The following is a 16,016-nucleotide window of genomic DNA, read 5'->3' on the forward strand; positions in this document are numbered from 1 at the left end:
TAAGAAAACATTAAACTAAAGTGAGTGTCAAAGCATGCTGATAAATGAACATCAACATCAGCACACCTTGGAATGATAAAATAAAATAAAATAAAATAAAATAAAATAATGATACTGATAATAATAAATAAAAACATAAATAATAATAATACATTAATTAAGTAATTAGTAAACAAAGTCTGAATACTGAAATAATGATTAAAGCAAACTCTTGCCATAATAAGTCAGACCAGGTGCAAACATTTTACTATCTCACATTTTTGGCATGATGCTTGTTAGCTTGAGTGTTCATAGTCACTGCTTAAAAAAAAAAAAAAAATAGTTTTCTTAACAGAACACTCTTTAAATGCCTGGTATTAATGTTGACAATAAAGGCGAGAGAGACAAAGAAGCACAAAGAGGCAGAAAAGTAGAAGAAAAAAGAGACTAAAGTAAATGAGAGAAATTGGGTGAGAAAGACACAGGCAGGAAAACTTAAAGTTCAAAGCAGGACATGGACAGAGGCAGATGGCAGGGAGGGGAGTAAGAAGACATGGACGGAGGACAACACATATACATAGACTGACTGCCAGAGCGAGAGGAGGAGGAGCGGGCGATCTTTGTAATGACAGAAGAAAGATAAGAAGAAGTTAAAGGGGAGAGGACAAAAATGAAATGCGTAAAGAGGCAGAAGGAGCAAAGGCTTGCAGGAAAGAATGGATATTGGAACGGACAGAGGCAGAGAAAGAGTGATGCAACCAAAGAAGATAAGAAGGATGAGATGTGGCAGCAGAGGGGAGGTCAAAGAATCAGCTCTGTGTTGAGACTCCCAAGGACGTTCCTGAGAAAACGCTGTAATAAGGTCATTTCAGCAAAATATTCTTAGGGTCATGCTCCTCGACAAAGAATCTGCTCCTTTCTGATGACACCAGATGGAGCAGGATTATGATTTCGCTCTCCTACAACAACTCAATGCCACCGAAAGGAAGGAATTTCAGGCAGGGACCTTTTCTAAGTTATTACAATTTTCAATAATATGGTCTCTCACTTTGATAAGATAGTAGATTTAATAACGCTCCACGACATACCCTGTGGGTTTATGATCTTCTCAGAAACTCCACATGAATGTTCACTTACTTACAATAAAAAGTAAAACGAAGGAAAGTCTCTTCTCTCAACTTGTCACATAAAGCACAAGGGCACCGGCTCCATCATCAAAGCTAACATCAAAGTCAAACTTTCTGGTTTTTTGCTAAGATGCAAATAACTTTTTATGTAAATAAAGTCACACATCCGTTCAAAGTGACTTGACGGAGGAGGAGATCAAAGCAATATTGGCGTTTGTTGCCACTAACATGCATATGCATATAATTTGGACTCGGGGAAAATGGAGAAGGACAGCGTGGAGATAACAGGGATGGACAGAAAGGAAAAAGACAAGAGAGATGGCATGAATGAGATGGAGAACAGAGAGTAAGAGCTTTTGAGGGGGTAGGTGAACGACAGATAGAGAGGAAGACAGAGAGAACAAACAGTGTCAGGGTAATGTTAATGGGGACAGGGATCTTGTCCTATTAAATATAGATGTCTCTGTTATGGGACATGAAATATACATGAAACACTACATTTGACATCTGTACCAGCTGCGTTGAGAAGCACGTCTGAGGAGATCGAGAGAAGGAGCGCAAGTAAAAAAAAAACAGCAAAAAGTGAGGCATTGTGATGACAAAGAAAGGAGGGAGGGGACAGAGAGACAAAAGGGAAAGACAAGGAGAGAGACATCAGAGCAAGACAAGGATCTTGACAGCCTTTCATCCCAGGCCGATGGGGCCACTTTTTTTTATCCTTTCTTCATAGACGGGGTTTTTTGTCTTAGATGGGGATCAATATTTTATTGTTTCTTGTTGTGCTGATGATCTGCAGTGTTGAAGTGTTAATCTGAGGTCTTCACTTTGTGTGGTCATGACAGGGCCCAGGGGAGTTATAAACAGAGCAGGGCAGCTAACCCCAATGTCCTGACTACAACTCCCATCAGGCTGACATATATCCCTTCACCCACGAGGTCACGGTCCCTACAACTTTTTTGACCCTGTGAACAAAGGCAGTTTTGGTGTCAGCAGTGAGGTCATTCATACCGGGGTACAAGTAACACGGGTAACACAAGTGAGAAAAGAAGGAGATCTTTTTTCACTTTTGCAAAAACACTAAAAATAACATTTCCTCCAGTGCCTTGTCTCTCAGCATTGGGTGAAACCAATGCTGGCTCACTGTGTGGAACAAAATATGACACTCACAATTTATGATTGACAATATTTGGAAGAAATTAGATCATAACTGTTCATGAATTTCACAAAACTGCCATTTTGAATAGTTTTTAAATTAAAAATATTGAGATTAACTTTGGGCCAAATGATAATTAAATTTATCCAAATTCAGTTCATTACATCAGTTGAAAAGTTGTCAAAACTGTTGCTTTTGTCTGTCTTGTTGCTAGGAAGTAGTATGACAGGAAGAATAAGCAGCTATGTCCCCACACAGGATATTTTGCCTCATGCTGGTATTATTATAAAGGCTTTAATTTTGACTCCTTGTTTCCAGTATGCACACGGGACAGAGATTTAACCATGTAGATATTTCACTTGTTATTGGCTTTTGACATCACTAACACTTTGTCTCTGCCTTTGTCTTTTTCCAGTTGCTAGGAACCAGTATGAGCGAATGGGCAGTGATGTCACCATGCAGTGTGGCTCCCTGGACAATGACGCATCAGTGTCGTGGAAGGTGAACGGGACAGATGTGAAAGCCCAGCACCGTCTAGAGGGTCCCAGACTGATGCTGACCGAAGTGGACCTGGGCCACAACGGACTCTACAGCTGCTTTCAGAATCCGCACGGAGAGAGGCGTGACACCATCTACCTCCACATCGGCAGTAAGTAGCCAGACAATTGCCCGCCGAATATCATTTCATATTGATGAATCTTTAATCATCCCAAAAGGGGAGCTGGGTCATTGCAGCAGTAAAGAGTGAAAGGAAGGAGCAGAACAGAGATGAGATGAAAATGTGTGGTGTGATTGTCCACGATGCAATTACATGTCCAAAGAAAGACATGAATTAATAATGGAGAAGTTATGAATTTTCACTTGTATGTGTGTGAAAAAGCAAAGACAGAAAAAATACACAAAAATATGAAACTTGACTTGAAGCTGCAGTTAACCGTTGTGATTTTGAACACCGTAGAAAAGTAATGATTATGTTGTGGCTGTCCTGCTGGCTGTGCATTTACGGTTGTACTTAGGATCATATTTGAAGTCAGTGCCACAGGCTGCTGGTCACTGAAATGTGAGTGGTTCTTGAACGTTGCTGTGTCAGTCAAACAAGTGCTAAGTGGATACATCTGATAGCAGATGTGTAGCTTGCTGCTTTGGAGGCAGGGGTTATATGGTTAGAAGAAAGGTGAAAAAGCGATGACCATCACATAAATAAATAGTGACAATATGGTAAAAAAAATAACAAGAAATACAATTATTGTTGTGAAAAATGCCATCATGAAATAAAAACAGACCTCTGATATAAAAAAGTCCTAGAAAAAAATATATAAAACTGATAATAACATTTTATGATAAGTTAAGTTTCATTACTTTTAAACGTTATTTATCTCTTTTTTTATTAATGATTTTATTCATGTGATTTTATTTTTCTTTCATGATTATTTATTAACACGTTATTTAACACTTTGGGGCTCAAAACAGAAGTGCAATTTTTTTTTGTTTGTTTTACGACCATATTTTTGTTGCACGCACAATAAACCCCTTTAGTTAAATGACCATTTTAATAGTAAGTTATAATATCTGAAGGGCTGAATGTAAAACTTGAATTCTGATGGGTCTTGATAAGCCCTTACACTGCCGCCAGCTGACAAGCTCTAATGATGAGTTGTTAAAATGACATTTGGTCATGTTGCAGTTATGGCTGTGCATTTTAATAATCATACAAAAGCTAAATGAATTTCAATTTAATGGCAAGTCACAGTTGCCTGTGAGTTGACAATGGCCTCGTTTGAGATCCATTATTCTGATGGTGAAGGTTTTATACACTGAGTCTGTGCATAGTAATGGTGTTTAGATAATATAGACTGGTAAAGAAGTCTTGAGGACAATGAGAATGAAAATACCTGCATTAAATCTGGTATTTAATAACATGTCTTAACATGTCCCCTCCCAGCACAAGTGTTTCCAATTTTATATATTTAACATCCACTAATACCTCACATTTATTGTGACAACTCCCTCCTCTAATCTGCGCCTGAACCTCCTCCTCCCTGCGTCAGCTCTGCTGTTTGAATACATCTGTCACTGCACTAATGCTCTGTCATTGATGGCTGCCTGTTTATTTCTAAATGACAGGTTTGAGAAATGTTTATGTTTTCTTATTGTCGAAAGGAAAAAAAAACCACAGATGCACTTCTGAATTATCTGTACTGGCCAGAATGTCCTTACTTATAAGTGTTCACTTTCTGTCTCCACTTATTTGTGTCTGTTTGTAGCAAAAGGAAAAGGAAACATTTTAAATTCGATTTCCACAGGAGTCATGCTGCTGCAGCTGCTAGCTGGCTAGCAGGTGAAATTAGATCCATCTTTGGCATCAGTCATGGCAGGCCACTTCAGAACGGTGCCAAAAGTGACACATTTTGATACACTGCAGTAGAAGACCCTTAATTCATCACTCCCATGACATTGAAAAGTATGAGCCCATACCAGATTTCTTATTTCTGACACTCTTGTACTGTAAAACCCACCTCAGGACTAAAATATACTGGTAAACTGGTTATGTTGCCTAAGTCAAAATTTTGCCACAGTAAACAGCTTTTCTCCTATTTAACTGAAGTCAATGTGCAAAATAAAACAAAGCAGTGTGGGGACAAAGTGAAAAGGTGGTCAGGACATGTCCCCATTGGCTAAACAGGAAACCACACCTGTTTGATTCCATCCACTTGTCAACAGCATCAGCTCAAACAAGAAAACCGCCCATCGAGATTTCACCCCAAGCTGAAGTAACATTCCCATGCAAATATTTGATGAATGAGAATGTATGGGAGTGTGACAGTTTGGCTAATCTTATTGGCTATGATGAATTACTGGATGCTGAAATAATACTGAATTAATGAGTTTTATGCTATGGTAGATTATGTCAGCGGGGTGGATGACGCAATGCATAAACAGACCAGAATGTGTGCGAGAAAGAGATGGAGAGATGTATGTACCCCGTGTCTGTGTGCAGGCCAGTATATCAGGGGCCATGTAGGCCAAAATTAATATTTCTGCCTCTCACATGCACTATCTAGCCTTACACATACACAGTAAAACAGCTCACATGCATTATTTTACACATCCAGACAAACACCTTTCACATTCAGTACGTCTCCTAACACATACAAAATAAAAACTAATACTAAAAAAATAATTTGACCTTGCATATACACTATTTGACCTTGCACATTCACTTTTTTTTACCTTGCATATACACTATTTTGCTTTTCACATGTACACAAAACATTCCTCTCACAAACACAATGACAATCGGCATGTTTTGTATGTATGTGCAAGGTCAAATAGTGCATAGTCCAGGTAAAAAAAGTGGGTGTGCATGGTCAAAAAGTGTATGTGAAAGTTTTAATTGTGTATGTTTAAGGAAATATATAGGATGAGAGAGGCGTTCGTGTGAATGTGTAAGGAAATAATGAATGTGAGAGGTTTTATTTTCTATGCTAAAGGTCAGATCGTGTATGTGGGAGGCAAACATATGAATTTTGGCCTACAAAGCCCCTGATACCAGTGCATATGTGCACATACATTTCTTGTTGCCAATTTGCTGCGTCATAATGACACTTTGGTGTCCTTAAACAGTGTGAGTATGTGAGAGAGACAGAGCGAGAGACATAATTGCAGTGTGATCATTCATCAGGGTTCAATTACAAGTTTGTGTGAACAACACCTTAGTGGTCAAGCCTGGCAGTGAACATAATTGTGTTGATATAAGTTGGCAATTTTATGTCATGTCCGAGGCACACACGGGGGGTAACATCATTTTTAATTCTACATTTAAACTACAGGTCTTTGTCTCAAGCTTGCTTTCTCCTATTATCTGTCATCATTACCCCACTGTCTCTTATTATTTTTGTACTTTTGTTTCTTGTTTTCTCTCTGTCTTTCTCTCTATTTTTATCTGCTTTTTCATTATGCTATCTGTCACCTGAAACTTTAAAGGGTTGCGCAGATACAGTGATAACGACACCGTGACAGGCTACACTTGTCGTCATTACCGTCATGATGATAGTTTGATTTTATGCAGTGTTTATTACTTACACCGGGGGCTTGTTATGTTTTACACAGATAGAAGTGTTATCAGGAGAACAGCGCGCAGCCATCTGTCTATGCCTTTTAACATTTCTCTCCTTCACCCTTTGTGTCTGTTCACCTCAAATTTTGCGAATAACTCTCATCTTTCTCTTTCTTCCCTTTATGTTTAGCATTTTTAACTTTTTCTTTTCCACTCCTTCCCTACATGAATTCTTTCTTTCCTGCCCATGCCTGTCTGTCTCCATCATCTTTCTGTCTCACTCTCTCAGTCCCCGCATTACATCCTCTCCCCCTCCATCTCTCCCAACCTCTGTGTTTTGGCTTCTAGTTTGTGGCGGCATCTGTTAGCTGTGTGTTTACACTGGTTTGCATTAAGAACAGAGGACGTCATACAATGACCCCGAACCCCTCTGTGTGTATGTGCACTCGCTCCACCTTCACACCAGTTTTATGAAGCTTTTTGTGATCTTTCTCCAGGAGTGTGTCAACATAATGTCAGCACTGAGAGATGGCAGTTTTGTGCGTGTTGACTTGTGTTTTTATGTGAAAGTTCAGTGCTGCTGTGATGTCTGTTTCTCTTTGCATTATTTCACCACAGGGTGTTTATATTCTGTCTGTCACTTTGGATATATAGAAATCTACAATTGCGTACAAAAAGTACAAACAACAAATATCAAATTGTGTGTGTGTGTGTGTCTGTGTGTCTGTGTGTGTGTGTGTCTGTGTCTGTGGGTTGATGAATAGAAGTGTAGAAGTGAGTACTTGTGTCTGTGCGTTTGTATGCACGTGTTAAGCTAATACACACATAGCAGGATGTTATTGCCCCATGATGTCAAAAAAAAATGCGTATCTCATCTGTAAACAAACAAGCAAAGACACACTTTAACACAGACACACACCAGCACACTCCAGAGTGCTCACCAACATGTTTAGTCACTATCTTCTAAAAACAAACACATGTACAATGATAGAGGGATAGAAAGTGACTGTGGGATAAAGTGAAATAGCATGGACAGTAAAAGTTCATTATAATTTAATAAGTAAAAGGTCATAAAATCGGAAAACTCTTTGGTGAAATACAACATCCTTTTCCCTTGCTGTCACAGTGGGGAAGTTATTGCTTTCCTGCCCTTTTCTGGCTTTGTCCATTCTTCTATCTATTGCTGTCCTGAATGGCCGTCAGCTAGACAATTTATGGCACCACAACATGGGCTTCACCCAGCCAGTTATTCAGCCTCTCAGCCAACACAACATCAACTGCACAGGGTCATATATCCAGCCAGTCACCCCGGTGACCCGTCACATACTCAGCCTGCAAAACTCATAGCCTGCCAGTTAACAGTCAGTTAGCAGAACTGGAGTTATTACACCAGTAAAAATGTGCTACAACACAGAGTTAGGACATGACTTACAATGTATAGATAGATAGGTAGATAGATAGATATATTTGTAGATATATATATATATATATATATACAGTATATATTTGTAGGTAGATTGACAGGTTTAGGGAATGGTAGGTAGATTGATTAGTATATTGATTAGTAGATTGGCAGGTTGATGTATTGGTAAGTAGATTTATAGATGGATGGATTGGTGGATAGACTGATAGTTAGATAGATTGGTAGGTATATCGATCGGTATAGTTATCAGTAGATAGAATGGCAGGTAGATAGGTTATTAGGTAGATTGACAGATTGATGGACTGGTAAGAAAACCAGCAGGTAGATAGATTGGTAGGTAGATGGATTGATTGGTTGCTAAATATACAGGTATACGAATCACAGATACATATATGGTTAGGCAGATTGGTCGGTATATGAAGGGTAGATTGACTAGTAGATTGTATTGGTAGGTAGACTGGCAGGTATATAGAATGGTAGGCATATAGATAGGCAAATAGATTAAGGGGTACACTGGTAGTTAGACAGACAGATAGACTTGGTGCAGAGCTGTGAAATCACAATGGCCTTCCAAACACACCAGGCCATGCATATCTAAAAGCTCTGTCCATGATCCCTCCCCATCTGAAGAGCCCATTAGCCAGTCGCTCAGCCTGCCAGCTGAAAATTGACAAGACATATTCTTTTTCCCCAAAAAAACTCTTGACAGATAATTCACAGGACAAAGAGGGCACTCCAGACAGAGCACTCCCATTACTGTAATGACAATGTTGTCAACATCTATAATGAGGAAAAACATTTATATTGTAAGCAAGAGTGGCGTCTGCTTAGTAATGAATTTATACCATAAATCATCACACAAGAAAGGGGGGTTCTTCCTCTAAGTTTGGCATAGACTCAATCTTGTAAACAAATCCAGTCTGAGCCGCTCTCAGATCACAGCGGTGCCATTATGTAAACTCTGGTGCGGTGTAGACTTTTTTCTTCTTAACGCTACAAATGATAACAGAAGTCTTAGCCGCCAGTGTTGCGGGCGTGGGTTGGATTATGAGGCCAAGTCCATTTGGCTTTTGTTAAGGTGTGTTTGCATGCATGCGGTTTGTACTGAAAGCCCTTAGAAAAAGGGAGAGCCCTTTTAGAAGGTCACAAATGTAACAAAATCTGGTTTTTGTTTCTCCTTAAAACTTCTCAAGTCTTTCAGATTCTGTCTTTTTCTCCATATTTAACAAATATGAGTCTGCATTTTAATGGCATGTCTGCTGTAAAAGCTACAGAAAAAAATATGCATTCACACATTATGAAATGATATATGTATCCACCTTCAGTGATTTAGCCATACTGTTTTATGGTATTAATCCCTTCAATATCTTGTGGTGTATCAGGCAACTGTATTTTTTTAGGAGCAATGCATCAATTTTTAAGCCAAATATTGGTATCAGCCCATATTTGAGTGGATGACAAATAACAGGACATTCGCCACTGAAAAAATCAAAAGTACCAAAATCAGACATTACAGGTATTGACACTAGAATTTAAAAAATAAAATAAAATTATGCCCTGCCCTATGCACCAACTGAATGAAGCAAACACAAAAGCACACATTAGAATAGCTTACATTTGAGGACACTGAAGTGACAGATGTTCACTCTCTGCAGACCTGCCCTTACTTAGAACTAATATATGTGTATCACTCATCCTTATCTTACCCCAAGGTACGTAAAATTAAAGTCGGCACACAAATAAAGTTCACAGTTAGATAATCCATTCCCTGTCAGTTGTTTAAACCAAGTGTTTAGCCCAAATGTAGACTATGAAACACCACAAACACACACACACACACACACACACACACACACACACACACACAACCACACACACATACACACACATATACACACTGATTGACTGCCTTCAGCCTAGCTGAGGATGACTTGAAGGAAGAGTGAGTTCTCTTGTTAGATTGATGTGCATTTCTTACCCTCAGGCAACTTATTTCCACTCACACACACATACACACACACACACCAGTTGGTATCTATTTCCTTTTCGTGGGCAGCTTGTTTTTGTGTGCATTCTCACACACACACACACACACATACACACACTCAGGGGACCTGTGCTACATCGCTGGGTAATGGAATTGTCTTGTCTCCTTGCAGACAGATCGCTATGGAGGAGGGTGAATGTGTAGTGCTCCATCTCTTCTGGGACTTCCTGTTTAAACCAGGAAGTATTTGGCCCCACATGTAAGGGCACCGCTAGAGCTACTCAGCTTCCATTTTAATTACTCTCCTTGCTTGTCCCAGTACTCGGTCAATCATAATAAATAGAAAATACCTGCATAGAGGATTTACAGGGCCTAAGAATTTAATTCAACAGTTTGTCAACCTCAGCCGGTCTCTCGGGTCTCATTGCTGTCAGCAAGGGAAGCAGCCCTGTGAAACATTGTGAAATGAGTATTTTAAAGTCTTAAAAACTCTAATGCAGGTCTGGAAAGTAAGACCTAGTGGATTGACAAATTCATACAGGTTGTAGTTTTAATCTCAAATTGCCATGAAAGTAAAACTTGATGACAACCTGCAAGAAATGATGTCTCTATGAAGAATTGAGGAAAGCAGGGCTGATATCTCTCCTCTTTTATCTAGAGGAAGGTGAGGGCTACCAAACATCGATCAGTGGGATTGAAAAATAGTTAGTTTTCAGGGTTTTGACCAAGTCAGCAGTGCTGGCAAGTGTCCTTGAGCAAGGCCAGGACACTGACGCTCTAACTGACCTCTGACTCCTAGAGAGAGAGTCAGACTTTCCTGCAGGAATCAATAAAGCATAAACTGTGTGGAAGACTGGATGAGAATTTTAATGCCAAACATAACTTAAGCCACGGTAAATCTTGATTGTTCAGTTTTGTGTCCAGTAACAGCTTGGAATAGCAAAAGAAATGTCAAATGAATACTCCTAAGAAGGGTCTAGCTGCAGAGCTCCAGTCATGGGCCCAATGTCGCTGTCAGACCCTTTCATGTCCTAACTTTGAGGCTGAAACTGTGTTTGTCCACCAGATAACATAACTGGGATACAGCATGTGTTCATTTATTTCAATAACCTACATGCCTTCCGCCAATATCACAAAAAACAATACAACCTAATGTTTTGATAGAATTGTAAATTGTTACCCAACTTTATTAGTTACAGTTATATTGAAATATTAAGTTGTTCAAACAAATGAACATATGCTATTGCATCCTCTAATAATACACTTACACAATAGCATGCATATATTTTCGAAATGTGAAATTGACTGTGATCAGTCGGCTAATAATAGGCTGACTTATACAGTTGCATGTATGTAATGTACTAGCTATATGCTCAGTAGGCTGCTTTATATATTCATGATAAGCGCAATAAAACAATACATTGCACAATATAATACTGGACCTGGTATGAAGATCAGTTCCAGCATCACACAGGACCCAAGCCTTGAGCTCCAGTGGGACCCTATTGATTTAGTGAATTTCCATATGTCCTCACTCCTCCTCTGTATCTCAGGTGTTGTACTCAACATTTGAATATTTAACCATAGCATCATCATGGCTGCATCTCTCTCCCTTCTCTCTCTTTCTGTTCTTTTGTTCCGCTCCACATTGCCCAATTTCTCCCCTCTTCATTTTTTTTGGCTCTATTTGCAGGACAAGAGCAACTCCCATCACTTTATTGTAGCAGACAGCCATAACAAATGGGAAAATAGGCTCGTTTTAAGAAGTCAATGGGTAGCCATGAGGGAAACTCAAACATATTAAAAAAACGAAGAAAAAAAAAAAGAGTCATTGTGTGCTTTAGCCTCTTTGTATCCGTTGGGTATCAGGAGTAATCTGGCAAGACAGATTGTTTTCCCTTTCCCTTTCTCTCAATGCTGCTGTGTCAACGAGACATGGTGTGGCAAAAATCCTTGGCAGCATAAAGGCCGCAGAAAAATATTTCGAATTTTTGCTTTTAATAATATTAGATACATTACATTATAAGCACAAGCTCACATTTTCTGTGGACTCAATGTAAAGGAGCACCTGTACATTTCAATGCAAAACCAAACGCTTTGAAGCTCAGCCAACGTAGTCTTTTCTCAAGACCTGAGTCCAGTCTTCTGGGCTTTTTTTTCTGTTTTTAAATAATTTTTCATTTAATCCCTCCACAACTCTGTGTATGTATCATCTTTTCCCCTGACTGCTACTACTTTTTCCATCCACATATCTTAAAATTCTGTCCCGATCCCTTGGTTTCTATCTCTTTCCATTTCTTTCTTTCTCCTCCACTAATCCTCTTATACCGCCCCCTAGTTCATCCCATATCACCCATTACTTTTTCCCTCTCCTTGTCGTCTTTCTCTCTCTGTACTTTGGTGTGCATACGCTTCTATTGAAAGTCTCATACTGTGGCACTTTTGTGTGCTCCTGCTGTCATCACTGGATATCATGCATGTTGAAATGCATTGTGTGGCTGTGATGTCCACCTCCAGAGCAGATTAGAGATTGACAGATACTGGATTTTAAGAAGTCGATTTAATAACTATAGTTCGGAGGAGGAAAAAGTTGATAATCAATTAATACTTTGAAACCTGAGCAAGTTGGCTTCATTTCTCTCAATGAAATGAGAAGAAGGGAATGAGCAATAACAGAAGTGACATATAACCATCTGTAAGAAAATAACCTGAAAATCTGGAAAATAAAAAAATTAAATAAATAGATAAATACATAAATAAATATAATGTCACGTCATTACAGGTTTCATAGAGTTAATCAGCCAATATCCCCCCGCGACTTGCGGAGGCCACGCAACCACCGATAACAACCATTTCTTAAACATCCTATCGCTGCTGACAAATCAGCCAAACAGATTGCTACATTGATTTGTTGAGCAGGTCAACACAAACTGCCAATCCTGATCAATCATTGTCATTATATGGTTGCATTGCATTCTGGCCTGTTGGGGTAGTTTAAAGAAATTAGTCAGATGGACAGCTAAGCTGGGGTAGGCGTGGCTAAGGAGATGAAGAGGGTTGTCCATCAGTCAGAAGATTGGCAATTTTAACCCCTGGCTCCTTCAGTCCACATGTCGTATTATCCTTGGGCGAGATATTGAACCCCAAATTGCTCTTGATGGCTGTTTCACTGATGTGTAAGTGTGTGAGAATGGTTACGGGGTAGCAGGTGGCACCTTTCGTAGTAGCCTTGGCCACCAGTTTACGAACAGGTGAATGTGGCAGTCGTGTGAGAGCAGAGAGTGGTTGGCATGATAAAAGCACCTAAACAACAAAAATGAAGTATTTCATTTAAGCTCATAAAATAAAGAGTTAGTTTTGGCACTATTTAAACAGGTTGCAGAGAGTTCAGGGCTTTTTATGAAAAAAAAAAAAAAACAAGATCGGTGAAAGGAAGAACAAAAAGCTGCAAATGCAAAACAGTATGAAGCTAGAGTTCATAACAGGGGCCTGTAGATCAAGTCAAGTTTGTTACTGAGAGTCTCCCCGGGAAGAAGCTGATGTGGAGGGAGACTAAGTTAGATAAAGCGCAGGTAGAGACAGAGGAGCTTAGTTTAAGGAATGGGAGCCTAACACAGGAAATAGTGCAGGTAGAAAGCGGGATTCAGGATCTTTGGGAGGATTTGGTAAAAAATATGAAATTGTGCATGCAGTGATGAGAAAAAGTAAAATAGGCCTTGCACTGTTAGACAAATATGAACCCTATTTAATCAAAACATGACCATACAGAAGTGGTGGCTTTAACAACGGAACTAAAAAAGAGAGACACAGCAACACAATTAATTGGTTTCTGGGTCAAAATAGTAAAACAGAGTAATCTGTGCAGATTCTATTGTCATACAAGACCGAAGCTAAGACATGGTCAAATGAAAGCATTCTGGGAAGGGCATACAACCGTGTCAAAAACACGGGACTGACACTTTTGTTATTTTGGTGGCATTAAAGCCAATTGGAGCAAACTTTTATCGGCTGAACTTGAGCAGCTGGAGCATCACTTCTAGTCTTCTAAAATGCTGCTCCTTGCTCCAATTAAATTTGCAATGCTCCAGCTCCGTTCCACTCAAATGCTCTGCATGAAACAAAACCGTGGAAGCATATCTGGTAATTGGCAGTGGAGGATGGATGTGCTGTTGCTGTCCTAAACCTTCTTGTTCTTTGCTTCCTTTTTTACTAATCCCACACCTTCTTCCTCGTTCTATCCCAAAACACTTGACCCATCCCTTCACCCTTTCTTATTCTCCCTCTGCATCATTTCTATGGAGCACTGCAATGTTGCTCTCCTCTGGCCTTTTCTTCCTGACATACCTGCACACCCTGTTCGGTTTTTCATAGATGGCTGATCACTGCATTATCAGGTTTAAAATGCTTCTCAGGCCTATGAATGATGTTGGTTATCTGGGATTCAAAAAGTGCATTTTGATCAAACTCTTGATTTAGAAAAAAGAAATTATGTGTAAATTGAAGTGAGCCAGGGTTCATTGGGTTTTCTCTTTCTCTTGCTATCTCTGTGTCTCTCTTTTTCTGTGTCTCTCTCCTTTTCTCACTCTAATTACCCATCCAGAGGTAGTGGAATAAACTGACTGACTGTATTATTATCTTGTCTCCTCTGTTTGCTCTGCTTTCCTACAGTTGATATGCAGAGAGTGTGTGTGTGTGTGTGTGTGTGTGTGCGTATATATATTTGGGTTGTGTATGTATTTGTTGCTGTGGGTGCCTTTTGTATGCTTCATATAAATTTGTCACTCTGTCTTTGTGGGTGTGCATGCGTATCTTTGTTTATGCCAAGGTTTGGAGCTGCACTTTGTGTGTGTGTGTGTGTGCGTGTGTGTGTGTGTGTGTGTGTGTGTGTCTGTCTGTCTGCATGGCTGTCACTGTGTGTTTTGTATGTGTGCCAAGAAGGTAAAGGCCTGTTCCCTCTTGATTAGTGTCCAGTGAAATAGAAATTTCTGGGCTGTCTCGACCCTTTTACGATCCTCTGTGTGTCTATGTGTGTGAGAGAGAGGGAGAGAGAAAAATAGAGACTTTGACCAGAAAGTATTCCCCCTGGCTCGGTGTCCAGCAGTGAGGTTTAGCAGTTTGCTCCACTGACGTCAAGCAACAGAGGAATGGTCAGATATCCATGAAAACATGCTCATTGCCTATGGGTGTGTGTGTATGTGCCCGCAAAAAAAAGATTCAAATGTTTTGAGAGGTAAAAACTGTCCCCTCCTGCTGACCCTCTTCAGCCAGCCCTGGCACAGCCATTCAGTTTAAGGCCTCCCAAACCACAAACCAAAACTCTGCTAAATCTTGTTGTCAAAGCACAGAAGCAGAAACAGTTCAGGGCTACAAATGTTATCCTCATCTTCCTGGGTTTTGAGAACAGTCAGACACGTTGTCACATTGAATGCATAAACAGACATCGACTGATCCTACAGGATATTGTTACTTTACTTCTATTGGGTGCAACTTTTGACCAGGACCCTGTTTTCTTATCATATTTAAACAAATAATTGCAAAGCCACAATATGTGAAATATGGAACTATTTAAGATTGCAATGAGCGGTCATGAAAGGGTTCCATCAAGTGTCGTCAAGATACTGGAATTTCTCACTTTGATACAATACCTTGAAACTGATTTAAGGTAAGACTTTATTAATCCTACAACAGGGAAATTCACATGTTACAGCAGCTCAAGAGTCTGAAGTAAATGAAAAGGAGAAGAACTTTAAATTTTCATTAAAAGATAAATACAACAAGCCTATAACATGACAACAACTTTTCTTGTCCTGCAGAGGCAGTAGAATTACTGTAGTAAATATCAACAATAACAGAGGGCAAGTAAGCACAACTGGTACTGATATATTGATTCTATGGAAAATGAGTATTGGAACTATTTCAAATATTCTGAATCAATATTATCAATAAATAAACCTACCCTCCACACAGTTGGTTCCACCCAGTATCTTACTGAAGATTTTGCCATTGATCCGTTTCCATAGTAATTTTTAGCAAAATTTTATTTATTTTTATTTTTATTTTTAATTTATTTTTTTATTTTATTTATTTTATGCCTTGCTTGCTGTCCACGATAATTCGATGGACATGGCAAAATAATTAAAATCTGTTTCTTGAAAGACTGATTGCCTAATTTGCTATTTTGTTAACATTATCTTCCATAGACACTTGTTTAAATATCCCAGTGTAAAAAAAAAAACCCATGGATTCAGTCAGTATTGTGGAAAATAAAGAAGGAACCAGTTTCATGTTGG

At 39.3% G+C, this 16,016-nt stretch overlaps 1 protein-coding gene across 4 annotated transcripts in view; it reads left to right on the plus strand.

Annotated features, from left to right (window-relative positions):
* cntfr (ciliary neurotrophic factor receptor) overlaps positions 1-16,016 on the plus strand; it is a 266,284-nt gene that overhangs the window by 153,762 nt on the left and 96,506 nt on the right. For all 4 annotated transcript variants that reach the window (XM_088071261.1, XM_088071260.1, XM_042510003.2 and 1 more), the window contains one exon: positions 2,675-2,908. In XM_088071261.1, coding sequence (XP_087927387.1) covers positions 2,675-2,908 — 234 coding nt within the window. The remainder of the gene's footprint in view (positions 1-2,674; positions 2,909-16,016) is intronic.

This window comes from Plectropomus leopardus, chromosome 20 (assembly GCF_026936395.1).
Source record: "Plectropomus leopardus strain MGB_pleo_1.0 chromosome 20, ASM2693639v1, whole genome shotgun sequence".
NCBI lineage: Eukaryota > Metazoa > Chordata > Actinopteri > Perciformes > Serranidae > Plectropomus > Plectropomus leopardus.